This window comes from Rhineura floridana, chromosome 2 (assembly GCF_030035675.1).
Source record: "Rhineura floridana isolate rRhiFlo1 chromosome 2, rRhiFlo1.hap2, whole genome shotgun sequence".
Taxonomy (NCBI): domain Eukaryota; kingdom Metazoa; phylum Chordata; class Lepidosauria; order Squamata; family Rhineuridae; genus Rhineura; species Rhineura floridana.
The window spans coordinates 91,807,878-91,825,228 of NC_084481.1; the positions used below are offsets into that span (position 1 = coordinate 91,807,878).

The window sequence follows — 17,351 nt, forward strand, 5'->3', positions numbered from 1 at the left end:
CAAGGCTGGAGATCCCTTTTATACAGTCACATATTTTACATCCCATATACAGATATGACTATAAATATATACTAGTGCATACGCTTGACCTAGAAGGGCCAGTGTTTGCTCCAAAGGGCTTGAAACAGCTTGGAAGGTGCCTCCACACGCTGCCAGGGCTAGGGCTTCCACCCACTTCTGGCTCATGGAAATCACAGCAAAGAAGTCTTGACTTGCAAGTCCATTTTTTCAGGCTTGTCTTAGCCCTGTGGCGACACCTCTTCCGGGTGCTTGGAGGGGGAAATCTCAAGCTGAACATCATGCAGGTGGACAGTAATTGTACTGGGGTCCTTGCCCACCCCTTTGCTGAGATCCTCCTCTGTTCTGCCCTGCTCGGGGTGGTGCCTCTGCAAATGCTTGATGACTTGGAACTTCTGCTTGGCCTTGTAGCTGCAGTAGCGGCAGAAGAAAGGGTGCTCATTGGTGTGAGTGAGATAGTGATGCCGCAAGCCAGCTGCCCACCGGAAGCCCCGACAACACACATTGCAGACATATGGCTTCTCCTCGCTGTGCTTCTTCAGATGAGTCTTGAGGAGGAAGCGAGTCTTAAAGGCCTTCCCACACTGCTCACAGATGAAAGAGCGGGCCTCACGATGGCGTGTCTCCTTATGGATGCGGAGGGCATCAGCACGGTTGGTACAGTATTTGCACTCATCACACTGATATGGCTTGATCCCTGTGGGGAAAGCAGAGAGCAGCACACTAGAAGCAGAGCTGAGATGGAGTTGATGTGGCCAGTCCGGCAAAACAAGCCTCCACCCATGTGTTTTCTACTCTAGAGACCTCAACATTGCTCCTCCATGTTCTGCAGGATGTCTGAGGATGGGCTTGCCTTGGGGAAAGGAGTGCCCCCAAGTCTCCACTCTGTATTGCAGCCTCTTACATTGGCCTTGTAGACTATGGCTATAAAAAAACTACTAATGAAAACTTTTTTGGCAGTCCAAACCCCATCCCCTGCAAGTACAATCACCATTGGAAATAAAGGGTTGCATCCGACTAAGTCATACTTAAAGAGAGCCATTAAATCCATAGACACAACAAACTTATGTCCACTGATTTCGATGAGTCTCCTCCAAGTATGACTTAAGTCCCATCTATGTAGTGTTCGGTGCATTAACTAAAAGGGTGGGAGGTGAAACAATGAAAGCACCTTTCCCCTGGGCTTAACACGAGTGCTGGCCAGTTTGCATGGGTCCAACAATTGCTCCAAGGCATAAGCAACAAACTGGTGTAGGCTAAACTTGCCAGTAAACAGGGAATGTCAGAGGTCAGATACATACTTCAGAAATTCACTTTGGGTCCTTGACCGCAATAAATATCTATTCTATTCTACTTCAGAAATTGCTGTGTATCAACAATGACAAAGGCTACATTTAGCCCTTCACTCTGAATGTCCCCACCCAAAATAAATGTTTTGGGGGCTCAGCACCATCTCATGCAGGCTATTTTACAACATCTCAGCCTCTTACCACCCCACCCAAAGTACAGCAAGCTTTTGTCTAGCCCTTAGAGGAGAGTCTAGAATACGCTCTGCACAGGTTGTTCACAGAGGCCGTCAGCAGCCCAAGCACAGAGGTGTTTGGTGCCTCTCTGAGCCTGGTACTGCTAGTTCCCCAAAATGCCTCGTGACACCCTCTGCCAGGCAATTAAACAATTATGATTCAGTCAAATATTTTTGGCAGAGTATCCTGGGTTGCAATTCAGAATAAGTGAGGTGCCTATTAAGAAAATTATCCTAAATTATTTCACGAGAGCTTTGCGGATACCATGGACTGCGATAAAGTCAAATAACTGAGTGTCAGAACAAATTAAACCAGAACTGTCACTAGAAGCTAAAATGATGAAACTGAGGTTAGCATACTTGGACACATAATGAGAAGACATGATTCATTAGAAAAGATAATCATGCTGGGAAAAACAGACGTAGAAAAAGAGGAAGGCCAAACAAGAGATGGACTGATTCCATAAAGGAAGCCACAGACCTGAACTTACAAGATCTGAACAGGGTGGTTCATGACAGATGCTACTGAAGGTCGCTCATTCATAGGGTCACCATAAGTCATAATCGACTTGAAGGCACATAACAACAATTTCACATGCAAAACTAGGGGTTTGGCAGAATATAGATGGGATGGGGGTGGCAAGGAACTGAGAGGAGTGGCAGTAATGGGAAAAGATGCATAGGTCACAGAGTGAGGGAGTCGCACGCATGCTTAGGGGAACCAGAAATATGATACAACCACACAGAGTATGCACGTCTTGCCCTCTAAACTTTGGGATTCTTAGCAAAAGCCAGTTTCACCGATTTCTAGACATCTAGAGTACAACTATTCCGGACTGACAGCCTAATTATTATTTAGGAGGGTTCTCCTGCCACTACAGTGCTCTGCCTGCCTGTGCTCCTGCTTCTCTCTCTTTCCATGCTCCACAGCCGTTCTGCTTCTCTCTCTTGGTGCCTTGGAGCAGGGGTGGCGACTCTCTTTTGGCCTCGCAGTTGTCTCAATTTGGCCCATGAGGCAGTTTTCCCCAAACCACGCCCACTAGCCCTGCACTTGACATCATATCAGGTGTGGGGTATGGGGAGATGCAGCTGGATTGGCTATGCAACCGAGTTCTCATGGGGAACTGGATACCTACAGGAAACAGCTTTGTGGCCCTATGCTTGGCATCGGCAAGCCCCCCTGTGCTGCATTTCCCAAGCACTGGACAACCAGCTGTCTGTTGGATGCTTAGGAAATGTTGTACAAGGGACTTTGACAGGTGGGTGTGACAACCCATCTGTCAATCATATTATTATTATTATTAATTACATTTGTATACCGCCCCATAGCCAAAGCTCTCTGGGCGGTTTACAACAAAAACATTAAAAACAAATACACAAATTTAAAAACACTTAAAAAAAAAACAATTAAAAAACACATGCTAAAATGCCTGGAAGAAGAGGAAAGAATTGACCTGGCACCGAAAAGATAACAGTGTTGGTGCCAGGCGCACCTCATCAGAGAAATCATTCCATAATTTGGGGGCCACCACTGAGAAAGCCCTCTCCCTTGTTGCCATCCTCCGAGCTTCCCTTGCAGTAGGCACCCGGAGGAGGGCCTTTGATGTTGAGCGTAGTGTACGGGTGGGTTCGTGTCGGGAGATCAGGTATTGTGGTCCTAAGCCGTGTAAGGCTTTATAGGTTAAAACCAGCACTTTGAATCGAGCTTAGAAACATACAGGCAGCCAATGCAAGCGGGCCAGAATTGGTTTAATATGTTCAAACAGTCTGGTCCCTGTTACCAATCTGGCCACTGCATTTTGCACAAGCTGCAGTTTTCGAACCGTCTTCAAAGGCAGCCCCACGTAGAGTGCATTGCAGTAATCTAACTTGGAGGTTACCAGAGAATGGACAACTGAACCCAGGTTATCCCTGTCCAGATAGGGACGTAGCTGGGCCACCAACCAAAGTTGGTAGAAAGCACTCTGTGCCACCAAGGCTACCTAAGCCACAAGTGACAGAGATGGTTCTAGGAGAACCCCTAAGCTACAAACCTGCTCCTTCAGGGGGAGTGCAACCCCATCCAGGACAGGTTGAACATCCACCATCTGGTCAGAAGAACCGTCCACTAGCAGCATCTCAGTCTTGTTTGGATTAAGCCTCAGTTTGTTAGCCCTCATCCATTTGTTGACATGACATCAGGTGACTGCCAAATGTGTTTTCCTGCCCACCTGTCAAAGTTGGCCTGCAGGCCGGGCACATATAAGAATCTGGCCTGCTGGGCCAAAAAGGGTTCCTACCCCTGCCTTTAAGGGAGAGAGTCCAACGCATGCACACAAACAACTCAGTGATGTCCGGTATTTAACACAGGGCCACACAACTCTTCTCTTATATAGCCTTCTACAAAAAAAAAAGAGGGGACACGGTGCATTTTCTCTTTTCTAAGGATGTAAGAGCCCTGCAGAAACAAACCAAAGGTGTATGAGAGGATCTGGCTCGCTGAGGGTCAGAAAATAGTTGCAAGACCGCCCTACCCCCTATGTGCCACTTAAGCACTTTGATCTGCAGAACAGGTACTGCTACACGTTCCAACTAATCCTTGCTCCGCACTTGTAAGTATCGTTCTTTAGTGTGGCAGCACCTGCGCTTTAGAACTCCCTGCCTACTGACATCAGGCAGGAGCCTTTGCTGTATTCCTTTCGGCACCTGCTTAGAACATTTTAGACAAGCCCATCCAGACACACAGACGCTGATCTGTTTCAATTTTTTTTAGTTAGTAGCTGTTTTAAATATGTTTTTAACTATTTTATTGATAATTTTAATTTTTTTGGGTAAACCGTTCAGACATCTTTACATTCAAGAGCTATATAAATTTTGTTAAATAACGAATAAATATCTAGCCCAGCATCCCGTTTCCCACTGTGACCAACCTGATGCCTACTGGGAGCCCACAAGCAAAGAGGGAGACAGAAAGCTTGACCTACATGCACAGCTTTGGAGAAGAGCTGTGGCTCAGTGGTAGAGCGTCTGCTTTGCATGCAGAAGGTCCCAGGTTCAATTCCTGGCATCTCCAGGTAGGGCTGGGAACACCCCCATCTGAAACTGAAGACGATGCGAAACAAGATGGACCAAATGGTCGGACTCTGTATAAGGCAGCCTCCGTGGCGCAGAGAGGTAAGCGGCGGTAACACAGCCAAAGCTCTGCTCACGGCGGGAGTTCGATTCCAACGGAAGGAGGAAGTCGAATCTCCGGTAAAAGGGGTTGAGGTCCACTCAGCCTTCCATCCAGCCGTGGTCGGTAAAATGAGTACCCGGCATATGCTGGGGGGTAAAGAAAGGCCGGGGAAGGAACTGGCAATCCCACCCCATATATACGGTCTGCCTAGTAAATGTCGCAAGACGTCACCCTAAGAGTTGGAAACGACTCGCACCACAAGTGCGGGGACACCTTTACCTTTACTTTATGTTTCCTAGCACTATTACAGGTTTGTGGTACCAGCACATACACATGCTCTGGGCAGGGTAGACGCAGTTAAGGTATGGTGGTGCTCACCCAGAGGTAATAGATACTTGCCCCTGGTGAGCAGTTAAGTAGCTAATTGCAAACTTCACAAAAATGACTATTGCGACATCTCTGCAAGTATCCTACAGATCACCAATCCTGCTTTCATAAATCCAATTGTAACAAGACATTTCTATCACATCAAGAACACGTCAGCTATTTGCCTCTGAGTACAGCACTTGAAAGGTCACGAGAGGTTCTCTTCTTCACTTCATGTGAACAGGACACATAACATTACAAGGCTTTATCTCCCAAGAGTGGAGGAGAATGCATTTTCTGACCCTCAAGTGCCCAGACCTCTTTACTCCAGCAAAGCACTTACCTGTATGCTTTGTCATGTGGTATTTTAGTTGATTCACCCACTTGCACTTGTAGCCACATTCAGGGCAAAGGTACTTTCTCTCCTCCTTGTGTATGCGCATGTGATACTGGGCAGAGAGACAGAGAAAGAAGGGAGGTCACCTGTGTAATGCACCAACCTCACAAGTGGTTTAATCCATTTTTTATTGAGTATAAATAAAATAAGTTGTTATAAATCTGATCCAAGCCCCAGGAAATTAGGGGTGCTAGAAAGTGAAGCCAATGAATCAAAAGGAGCCATGGGCAACTTTGGGAGGAAGGGTGGGATATAAATTGAAATAATAAAAAACAAATCACCCAATTGACCGGTCATCAGGTTTTAGTAGCCAGCACAGATGATAGTCCTCTTGCATAAGGACAGAGAGGGAATACTGCATAGATAATAAGGCACTGAGACATTTCAGCAGCAAGCCCAGACTTACATGCAGCATCTGGGGTACCCCTTAGCTTTGCTGGGTCAGGGCTGGCGTTATCTCACCCATAATATTTGTAGTTTGGCATAGAATGACACATCAACTGCTCTAGATCTACCTTTTCAAAATGCATGCAGGAGAGTGGCAAGACTGGCTGGAGTTGTAACAGTTCAAGAGATCAGAGTCACAGACTGGAAGCAGCCAGTTTACGTGGGCGGGAAAAAAAGATGGCGACAGAGGTTTCATATGGTGCGTAACAGCAGGGGGAATGTATTAGGTAATGAATGTTTCCACAAGTGGCAATTAAAACCTAGAAACTGGAAGTCAAAACCAGAACAAATGTCTTGGAAGCAAAAGCCAGAGTCCCCTCAAGCAGAAAAATAGATAGGCATATATTAGGCAGGGGGTGGAAAATGGAACAGACCATAATATCCATCATCCACAGCATGGACAGCCAACACGGTGCCCTTCAGATGCTGCTGAATTTCAACTCCCACCCTCCCTGATATTTGGCCATGCTGGCTGGGGATGATGAGAGTTGGGAGTCTAACAATGTTTGGGGGGCAATGTTGGGGGGGCACCATGTTGGCTACCTCTGACTCAGAGCTCATAGATTAAGGCCAGATCACATCTCTGTAGACACAGTGGCATGGATGCAATAATGGAGGAACCCATTTCAGATCAAAGAACTGTCAGATTAAAGGAGCAGGGGGTGGAACCTCTGTCAAAAACAACTTTCAGATCAAGCCAGGACACCACAGAAAGAAAAGACACTCTTGTCTGAACTAATAATAATTAGCTTGAACTAATATGAAAAATAATTCCTTGAACTGAGTTAAACATCAGGGAGAAGTTCCAGATGTCACTTCTGCCCTTAAAGGAATTTGCCCCTATGGACTCTCTGCAACTGACAGAGCCATCTCAGCCCTTTACAGTGCCAACTGAGATTCAGTTTCCAAAGGGAAAGTTTGCTACCTTCCCCAGCATAGTGTTCTGCTACCCACCCACAAATGAAGCCACAGAAAGTTCTCACCTTGAGGCGTGACGGGTCAGCACAGGCATACTGGCACAGGTGGCACTTGTAGGGTTTCTCCCCCGTGTGGATGCGGATATGCCATGTGATCTTTTGCTTGTTCTTGGTGGCGTATTCGCAGTCGGAGCACTTGTAGATGCGGGTGCCACCGTGGCCCTTCATATGGTGGTCCATCACTAGCTGGTGATGGCAGCCGAAGTCACAGAAGGAGCATTTGAGTGGCCTTTCATCAGCCACAGAGGGCTCGTGGGTCTCTAAGTAGTGGCTCACCAGCTGCTGCCTCTCCTTGGCTGCAAAACTGCAGATCTCGCAGTGGTGATTGAAGTGCAACTTCTTGTGCTCCTCTAACTCCTCGCGGGTGGCCAGAGTCACCTTGCAGGTGCCACATTCCAGGTGCCGGTGCTGCTTCTGGACGTGGCACTTGAGGGTAGCCTCGCTGTGGCAGACAAAGGCACAGCGAGGGCAACTGTAGGAGACCTTCTCTTCATGCTGCCGCAGAGCGTGCTGCTTGAGGGCTGTTTCCGAACTAAAGCGGGCTTCACAGTGTGAGCAAGCAAAGTTCAGCTCCCCTTGGTGGCAGCTGTTGACGTGGCGGGTGATGTCATTCTGAATGTAGCCACTATAATCGCAGAGCTGGCAGAAGTGGGTGGGCTTCTTCTCGTGGACACGTAGGCGGTGAATGCGTAATTTGGAGTTGGTGCCAAAGGTCTGGCCGCAGGTTGCGCAGGCAATGCGGCCCACGCCCGTGTGCAAGGACTGGTGGGCATCCAGGCGGTAGCGCCGGGTGGTGCTGAACTCGCAGTACGGGCACTTGTGAGGTTTCACGCCCTCGTGCTTGATGCGGACATGCTGGCGCAGGCAGCGCACCTGCTTGCAAGTGAAGTCGCACTGACGGCAGGCCAGCTGGGGCCGGGCGCTGTAGTACTTCCGGTGGAGCTTGTGGTGGAGCCGTAGGGCTGCGGCGGCCTTGGAGGTGAAGGAGCACAACGTGCAGCGGAACTCCCCCAGCTTCAGGCACCCCCGCTTCTTGTGAGTCTTCAGGGCGCGTTCCTGGTGGCATGTGAAAGGGCAGGTGGGGCAGGAGAAGCGTTGCCTCTTGTGTGGGGTGACTGGATGGGGAGATGATGTCCCTGCCAGCTCGTCGGGCTGGGCCACCTCCTCACAGACGATCTGCCCATTTCCTCGCTCTGGTCCCTCCTCTGGGGCTGTGGGGCTGTCAGTCCCTTCAAGCCGCCTAGTGGGATGAGCTTCAATGTGCTCCTCCAACTGGTGGACTTTTAGGGCTCTCTTGGAGCTGAAAGGCTTAGAGCACACAGGGCAGCAGAAGCGCTCCAAGCCACGGCAGCCATCCTCCACGTGGGAGCTGATGGTGGACACTCGCGAACAGACAAAGGAGCATGATCTGCAGCGGAACTTGCTCTGCTCCATGTAGTATTTCTCCGAGTGATAGTTAGCTGCGTCTGCAGTCGCTTCTGGCAACAGTTCCTCCACCACAGTTTGAGAGGCATCTGGAGATGGCTCCTCCTGTGGAGTGATGGGCAAGGACTGTGTGTCAGGAGGAACAGCAGCCACAGATTCAGTGTTAACCAGCCTCAGCTCTACTTCCCAGGAAGCCTTCTGAAGCTTGCTGACCTCCTCATCTAAGGCTCCTGTACCATTCATCTTTGTCTCTACATTTTCCAGGCTTTTGCCACTGGGCCGTACAGCAGGCGGCTGGTCTAAGCAGGCTACTTTCCCACTGTTCTTCTTCATGAGAACTGGACACTTCTTGAGGAGGTGGGTATTCAGCCCTCTCTGCTGCTTGAAAATGGCCCCACACTCCTGGCACACCAAGGGGCATTTCCTGCTCTGGCAGCCAGCTCTGCGGTGCACCAACATCGATTTCTCCTTCCTAGTAATGTAGGAACATTTCTCACACTTGAAGACCCGGCTCTCAGACTGAACCACCAGCATCTGCACCCTGCCTTCCAGGACCAGGGTTTCCGCTTGCTCCTTGTCCTGCCTCCTTAGCGCTTTAAGCACAGATTCTGACTGGGAGCCCTCTTCTGAGGGAAGAAGCACATCTTGTGGGGCAAAGAGAGTCTCACCGCCAGTAACAGGTTGAAGGGAATCTTGCTTTTGCCCATTTGACCAAGCCTCCTGCACACTCGGCTCTTTGCATCCCTCTCCCTGCTCAGGGCTGGGTGGTGCCTGCATGAGTTCAGAGTCCTGCCTGTCCTCTTTACTATTCCCCAGATCTTGCAGAGCATCCTGTTCACTATTCTCAACAGTCCCAGATTCAACATCTTTCTCAATCTCTCCATCCTCATGGACCTCTGCCTCCTCCTCAAAGTCGGGGATATCTGCAAGGGCAGGCTCACTATCCTCCAAGACGAGGGAATCCCTGGAGCTTAATGCTTCATAAGCCGGTTCCACTTCCTTGCAATTCAGAGCCTCCCCTTTCTCTGCAACTGCTGTGGGCATCTCCTCGGCCAGCTGTTCAGGGTCTGAGTTACACAGGCTCTCCAAGTGCAGGGTGCAACTTGAAAGGGCCTTCCTGATACCGGCCAGTTCCCCTGAGCTCTCAGAAGAGGCTTTTGCAGAGAGCTTCTCTGAAGGGACCCCATCTGTCTTACAGTGGTCTTGCCCTCCCACCACTTCCTCTCTCATTTTCTCAGTGTTGCCTCCATTCCCAAAGAGAGGCAGGGTGAAAGCCTCCTGGTGGCAGTCCTCCTTCTGGGCCTCCGAAACGAGGGTCTTGGCTTTGGCACACCACGGCTCTCTCCCAGGGAGGGTGTGGCTGGGCTCAGAATGGAGGGTCATGGCAAGGTTGTAGCTCAGCAGCACGTCCGCAGAGGTGACCTCCAGCTCCCTGCTGGCATAGTGCTCCTGCCAGCCCTTGTCGCCGGGCACGTAGCCATGGACCTTACGCTTGTGGAAAAAAAGGCTCGTGTTGCTGAAGGTGCGGTAAGGGCACAGGGCACAGCGGAACTCCCGCTGCTTGGTGTGCTTGCAGTTCTCATGGTTCAGCAGGGCTTGCTTGTATTTGGTCTGGTAGCTGCAGTATTGGCACTGGAAGACGGGAGTCTGGTAGTTCTGGGAATGTTTCACCTGCATATGCTTCTGCAGCTCATACTTACGCTTGCAAGCAAAACCACACACCTCACAGATCAAGGACTTGCCCTGGTGGCGCAGCTTGTGGCTGCTCAGCTGGTCAGCCCGGTGGCAGCGGTAGGGACACTGGTTACACTGGTACCTGGTAAACAAACCAAAGTGGGTAAAGATCACCAGCTGAGGAAGAATCACCCACATGTAACTGCTCTGCACAGCCCTTTTAGCAAATGGAGCACTTCTCAGCAATCACCACCAGCCCACAATTATTAAACCCCATTTTGCAGACTGGGGAAAAGAGACAAGAGAAAAAAATGCTTACTCAGGACCACCCAAAAACTTCATAGCTAAGCTGCGATTTGAATCTGGGTTTCCCTCAAGTCCAAACCTCATGCTTTTCACGTCAGCTTGAGGACTCTTGGTTCCAAGCCCAGGGTTGAATATCCCTGGCAAATTCTGAGCTTGCAAGTAGTTTCCTGTTTTTTCTGAACAATGGGAGCAGTTTCTCTCTTAGCTCTGCTTTTGTAACAGTAGTGGAATTATTCTAAGGAAGGAGTGGAATAGTATTCCTGTGCAATGGGGGATAGTCTATGTACTTCTCTTATTCAAAAAGACTTGATATACACTGTTATAGGAGATGAGGAGCATCAATTTCAAAAAAATATATTATAAAGGGGGAAAAGGAGGGATTTTGAAATGGTGGCAAACTGGCAAGGGATATACAACTTGCACTCTGTTTCTAGTATTACATTTGCTACTTTTAAAAACAAGCAAACAAAATGGAGGGAACTTACAGCATTCCCACATTTCTGAAAATATGTCATCCGACAGTAGAACAAATCCATCTAAAAGTCATGTTAAATAGTTTGTTTTCAATCCATTTATTTTTGCCTCTAGAGGACTTCAGCGCCACTAGCTGGTAAATGCCTGATGCATCTTTCTAGATTAGGCCCATCATCAGTCCCAGACATCTTGAGTACAATGAATATTACCAGTCACAGCACTGAACCTCCTCAATCCTGCTTGTATCCACTCTGGCCTCTAATCCATAGATTGTCAATTTAAATCTTTACATGGCTTATCAGAAAAGATCACTGCCTCACATCATCTCCCAGACTAGGGTCCCATTTTGAAGTACTCCTTAACAAACAATAGCTTTTGCTGACTTGTAATAGATTTAAATGGCAATCAGTGTACTGGTAAACTTATGAAAACTGGATTGAGCCATAGTCTCACCATGTGCTTGTGACATGATAGAGAAGCATCAAACAAACCACCATCCTCCCCAAAATAAAAGATCATTATTTAAAGTCAGCCTTTGGTGGCTTCATATCAGTCAAGTCCACCCAGATGCTAGCACCTTCACACACTCAGGTTATGAACCAATAACTGCAGTTATCATCCAATTTATGTAATGGGTCAACTCACTGTAATTACTTCTCTTGCTCAGCTCTTGAATCTGCCATTAAAGAGATCATTGTACACATGATTTTGACCCACAATCATGTCCATTGACCCAAGCACGGCCTCAGCTCTGCACACAGATTGCTTTCTGATACAGAAGTGCTGCCCCAGTCTGTTCTGGTCAGATTTGATGTAGGAAATAAGCTTGGAAAAAGGGAAGGTGGTCACTCAGTACCTCAGATCTCCTGTGTGCTTCCGCATGTGAACGTTCAGGTAGTGTTTCCACTTTGTCACATAGCCACACTCCGTGCACATGTAGTTCTTATCATCAGAGTGAGTCAGCATATGTTTGGAAAGGTAGCTCACATCTCGACAAGTGAAGTCGCACAGCTGGCATTTGTGAGGCTTCTCTCCTACAGTCACAGAACAAACCAGAAGCTGTGGATCAACGGTCCTGCCCATCATATCCCTTGAGTTCAGCAGATTAAATTTAAAATGGGGCCCTCCCCTGCCCCACCTCTCCCCTCCCAAAAGAAAATAAGCAGTAGCACTTCTTTCACGCAGCCTATTGCCATACTATCAAACACTCTGCCATTGCATATGGACGCTGGCTGCGTTTCAACAATTATGCTCACTGTCACAAGGGTGGCACTGCCCTCAGGTAAGCCTAACAAGCAAGCAGCATCCCTTCCAACATTAAAGCTGTAGAGGTGGGTTGCAGTCACCCTACCAATGGCACAGTGATCCCTGCCGCCTTCTCACTCCAAAGCGAGCAGGAAGGCTGAGAGCTGGTGGGCAGCTGCATGGGCAAGGGGCCGGAAGTGCCTTCACTGGACAGAGCCAAACTGGAGATCCCACCCCCGCTAGCCTCTCCTGCTCCTGGGGGGGGGCTCTGTATGCACACGCCCTAGTAGGCTTCATTCAACAGATAGTGGAAAAAGCTGGCAGAAGTGGTGACTACATCTTTTTTTGCTTGGTCAGCTAAAATGTGTAAAACTACAACAGCCTAGTCAGAGAGTCTATACAAGTCCTGACCTCTCACTCAAACCATTTCTGATCTTTAAGATCTCCCTCTCTCACGATGCTCTGATAAGCCAGAGGTCTGGAAGAAATCCCATGCCACTTTCCTTTCCTCTCAAGTACTGAATTTATCCATTTACTTCAATTCCACACCTTTCCTCCAAGGAGCTTAAGGCATATGTAGTTCCCTCCCCATTCCCCATTCCCCCTCACAACAACCCTGTAAAGTACATTAGTCTGAGAGAATATTATGGGCACAAGATTACCCAGTGAAAGCTTCATATAAGGATCTGAACCGAGGTCTCCCTGGGCTCAGTCCAGCATTCTCATCATTACAATATTGAAAAGCAGCATAAAAATAAGGCGACTAGAGAGCCAAAGGAACTAGGAACACATGGGAGAACCAGGACTGCAGACCGGCCATTCAGAGCACTATGTGACAGCAGGAAACAAAGAGGGAAAGCAAACTAGCATACATATGCAAGCGCTTCCCTGGAGGTCACCGAGCGAGCAAGAAAACTTGCCTGTATGGAGCAGCATGTGGCGGATGAGGACCCTCTTGTGAGCAGTGGCAAAGTTGCATTCCGAGCACTTGTGTATCTTCTCGCTAGCGTGCATCTTGCCAACATGGTCATGGAATTCCACTGAGTTGAACGTAGCAAAGGGGCAGAAGCTGCACTGGAGCTGTTCGCTCCCTGGGTGGCCTTGCTTCTTGTGCTTGCGGAAGACGTGCTTATTGGAACAGATAAAATCACACTGCTGGCAGTGGAAGGCATAGTGTGTTTTGCGATGTGCTTCCATGACCTCCACAGTGGGGAAGAGCAGCGAGCAGGCGTAGTACTTGCACTCCACAGCTTTGATTTCATGCGCCTCCCTGACATGCCGCAGGAACTCCTTGCGGTCTTTTGTGCAGTAACTGCAGCTTGCCTGGAAGCAGCTCAGTTGCTTGGGCTCTGCCTTGTGGGTCTTCAGATGCTCTTTGAGAGCATGGCTGAGCTTAAATGTCTCCTTGCACACAGGACAGGAGTAGACATCTGAATAGAAGTTGGAAATGTCCTCATGCATGCTGGCCATGTGCCTGTTGAGAGCATTCTTCTCAACAGAGCTGTAGTGGCAAAGTGGACACCGGTGGGCCTTCTCCCCAGTCTCGCGCATCATGTGGATCTTCAGCTTGCTCTTGCTGGTGAAGAACTTCTGACAGTTTGGGCACTGCAGCCTTGGGTCAGGGAAGTGTAGGTGAAGATGTTCCACCAGGTGAGTCCGCTTCTTGAAGCAACGCTTGCACTCAGGACACATGTGGGTCTTGAACAGGTATTTGGAGTCCCCGATCACATCTCCTGCAAGAAGAAGAACAAACCTCCAGTTAAGTGTGGAGGAACAAATAAAAGGAGCCTTTGAAAATGCTCCACAAGTCTATTTTGCCTGTCTCGCATCTCCAGGAATAACAATCGCTCTAAACTGTAATCTCTTCCTACAATTTCTCTATGCTACAATAAATATTTGTTGCAATGGTCTATGGCTACAATCAAACAGTACAGAAAAAAATTCTAAAGGGGGTGAGACACCCCACATTAATGACTTCTAATAGCTCAGAAGATTTAAGGCCAATCTGGGAATCAGTGAACACCCACTGGAGAATAGCCATTATGTTCAATGCTCCATTCCACTCCAAAGAAAAGAGAGTATCACCAATTGGTTTCCAAAGAGAGGCGGCAACTACCATGTGAAACAGGCTGCTTCCGAAGTCAGGTAAACCGGTTCAGACAGACCCTCTTCCAATGCAGAGCATGCTGCAAAATGCCTGTGTGCTCCTGGCTGTTTGGGGAGAGCCCCTTTAAAAAAAAGCAGAAACTGCACTGCTCCCAAACTCATTAAAATCTCTACCTTTGAATAGCTGGGGCTTCGTTGTCTTAGAAGATGCTTTCTTGCCAAAGCTCTCCTCCTCCTCCTCCTCCTCTAGTAATTCATCCCCTCTCTTCCCAGTGTTGTCTTCCTTGGCCAATGGCCCTGCATCCTCAGGAGGCACATCACTGCTACCGACATGTGCTCCTGGGGCAGGCTCCATTTCTGTCACCTCCCAACAACTCTGAACTTCCAGGCAATTCTCAGCCTTGCTCAGTGCTTCTGCCCTTCCTTGGGAAAAAAATGAAGCATAAACCAAGGGCTTAGTTTGCTTAGAGAAGAGATGAGCCACTGATAACATGCTAATAAATGCACATTTGAGACCAAGAGAAGCTCTTTAATCAGGAAAACGGAAGCAGAACAGAAACTAGAAAAGAGGGTTAAAATCTGGACACATACCAAATGGGAACAAGGCCCTCATGTTTTGACAGGGAGAAGGATTAAACAGTAGGAGGAGTTGCCCAAGAAAGAGAGAACTGCTCTCAGCTACATCATTCCCCTGATCTTCCCATTTGTTTCAAATCCCTTTCCCTACCATTGTTCTTCATTCAGATTCTTCTTCCACCTTTCCACATCATAATTTTCCACATTCACAAGAAATGACATTCCACAAGGCCTGCAGGCTAATATAGCATCACTCATATAGTTACACCTTTTCTCCTCCTACGGCATTGTCTCTAAATGATGTGGAAGCTGTCACAAAACTGAATTAAGACCACTGGGATCCAAAGGGCTTTTTGGTACTAGGTGACTGGCATCACAGCAACACGTTCCCTTTCTGCCCACCCCCGTCTCTTCCTCAGCCCCAAAGTGTATTCTCTCCAGTACCTGAAGTCAGAAGCCGACGATCAGTCAGTGCCTTTCCCACTATGGCAGTGAAGCTGTGCTCAGCGCTCTCAGCTACTGCTCCCATTTCCAGCACTGCTCCCACTTCCTGCTGCGTGGCCTCCTGAAGATGGCTGCGCCTGTGCTGGCCAAACTGCTTGGCGTTGGCACTGATGAAATCACAGTGCCCACAGTGGAAAGGGAAGTGGCTCCTGTGGTGAAGTTCCATGTCCTCTCGGTTCCGAAATAAGAGCAGGCAGCCACGGTAGGTACAGGCCACTGGAGACACCTGGTGGACACGCCGCAGGTGCCCCCGGAGTTGCTTGCGATCCTCTGAGCTAAAAGGACAGCCTTCTGCAAGGCAGACTTGGGCACCCTGGGGTTTGTTGTGAACCTTAAAGTGTTCCTTCAGCTCTGTGGGCAATGCAAACCCCGCTTGGCAAACAGGGCACAAAAGGGGCTCGGTGCAGAACTCCGGCTCCTGCCTGCTTCCATCCAGAAAATCCTGTGCTTGTGCCTCGTGGGCAGCTGGATGCTCTCCAGAGACAGCCAGGTTGTGGCTGCTAAGGCCCAGCGGTAACTCTTGGAGCTGAGGGATGCTTGTCAGTGGTCCTCTAGAAAGCTCAATGCACTGATGCTGGGAAAGCAGGCTGGGATCAGAGAAGCTCTGACCGCACCGTTCACAGAAATATAGTTCCACAACTTTGACCAGGACCTCTGCAAGGGCAAGAGATTATATAAAAAACCCTGCTGCTAAATAACCCAGAAAAACAAAGGCACAAGGGCCTTGTCTTCAACTCTAGCCCAAGGCAAACATTTCTAAAAGGCTTGTCAGCTGACAGGCAAGGATCCTCTGAGGCTCTGTCACTGCCAATCTGTACACAAGAGCAGCCACAGAGAATCCCCTATCACAACAGTGTACATGGGGTATCCAGTTCAAATGGGTTGGAGGGACAAACTCTCCATGCTTCAGGAATCCAGAACCATATTCAAACATTTTCACAGAAAAAGATCGTGAGTTTTGATTGGGAGGATCAAAACAACTACTAGTGGTAAGACCATTAGTTAATTTCTAAAAATGTCCCCTACTATCACCATCAGTATGCATCTTGCCTGCCAAATTCCTTCATTCCCCATCGATAAAACTAACTTTATTTATTATTTATTATTTGATATATATCCTGCCCTTCCTCCCAGGAGCCCTTACTTCCTTGTAAGGATCCAGCTCAATACGCCCTCTTTCCCTATGCCACCACCTAAACAGCCCTGTTGTTGAAGCTTTCGCTTCTATTAAGCATCCTAGCCTCCTTTGCTGTATATACGGCATCCTGCAAATTCTGTCCTCCGATGCACTGCACTGCCCTCTCCCATCTTCTGTGCTCTCCATGCTCCTTGACACCTATGTTGTTATTGGTGGCAGAGGCCAATGCTGAAGCTGAGAGTATCAGCTAGTGCTGAGTCGGTTCCTTTGCCCTGATACAAGACATCAGGCCCCCAGCCCTAAAGATGGTTCCATTTTTTTGCGTGGAGTGTGGCAGAGGTACTATAGGCCAATTTGTGGACCTCAAAGGACATAAGGTCTGTAGTCCTTATACCTGACAGCTTTATCCCAAAAGTGTGGCAAGATACGGTTGGTCCCATAAGCAGCCTTAGGAAGGTGTGACAAATAGATTCACAGGAAGCCTCATACCTATTGCAAGCCTATTTCCCTCAGGTATGATGAAAGGAAAAACCGGCCTCATCCTATCAGACATTACACCTTGCAGCTTTCCTGTCTCAGCTGTTTATACTGCCTCAAGCATATTTAGTCATAATTATAGCTGATCTTGGTGACTTACTAGACAATTGATATAATTATGAGGCCCCAGGTACCCCATCACTTCTCCCTGCAAGCTCAGCATGCAGTTGCCGTTCCTTCCACCACTAGAGCAAAAAGAGAAGGTGGGAGATATATATCCCTGTTCTTAGCTACCAGATGTACAAGCATTATTATTAGCATGTATTTGTCACTTACTACATAAAAATGTCTCAAAGCAACTTTTCCATCATAAAAACATACAGGATACATCAGCAGAAAAGCCAGACTACTCTTTGGGTAGTCTGCCTTTTCTACCATGTCCAAGATCCTAATGCTTCCCTCTGCTGCTCCTTATTTAGAATACAAATACCACAAGGCACATCCAACTGACATTAAAAAATGATAGCCACAAAGCAGGTCATTCT

General features: G+C 48.3%; 1 protein-coding gene and 1 non-coding gene across 8 annotated transcripts in view; one reads left to right on the top strand and one right to left on the bottom strand.

Annotated features, from left to right (window-relative positions):
• The window catches only part of ZNF142 (zinc finger protein 142), a 20,862-nt gene continuing 3,511 nt past the window's right edge, over nucleotides 1–17,351 (bottom strand). For 6 of the 7 annotated variants that reach the window (XM_061609300.1, XM_061609303.1, XM_061609302.1 and 3 more), the window contains 7 exons: nucleotides 15,132–15,845; nucleotides 14,286–14,534; nucleotides 12,926–13,738; nucleotides 11,617–11,794; nucleotides 6,888–10,122; nucleotides 5,404–5,509; nucleotides 1–715 (listed from right to left, as the gene is read on the bottom strand). In XM_061609300.1, the coding sequence (XP_061465284.1) occupies nucleotides 240–715; nucleotides 5,404–5,509; nucleotides 6,888–10,122; nucleotides 11,617–11,794; nucleotides 12,926–13,738; nucleotides 14,286–14,534; nucleotides 15,132–15,845 (5,771 nt within the window). In that variant the 3' untranslated portion in view covers nucleotides 1–239. The remainder of the gene's footprint in view (nucleotides 716–5,403; nucleotides 5,510–6,887; nucleotides 10,123–11,616; nucleotides 11,795–12,925; nucleotides 13,739–14,285; nucleotides 14,535–15,131; nucleotides 15,846–17,351) is intronic. The other variant, XM_061609305.1, reaches the window with a different exon arrangement.
• Nucleotides 4,516–4,592, top strand: TRNAA-UGC (transfer RNA alanine (anticodon UGC)). Its single transcript has one exon. It is a non-coding gene; the product is annotated as a tRNA-Ala (tRNA).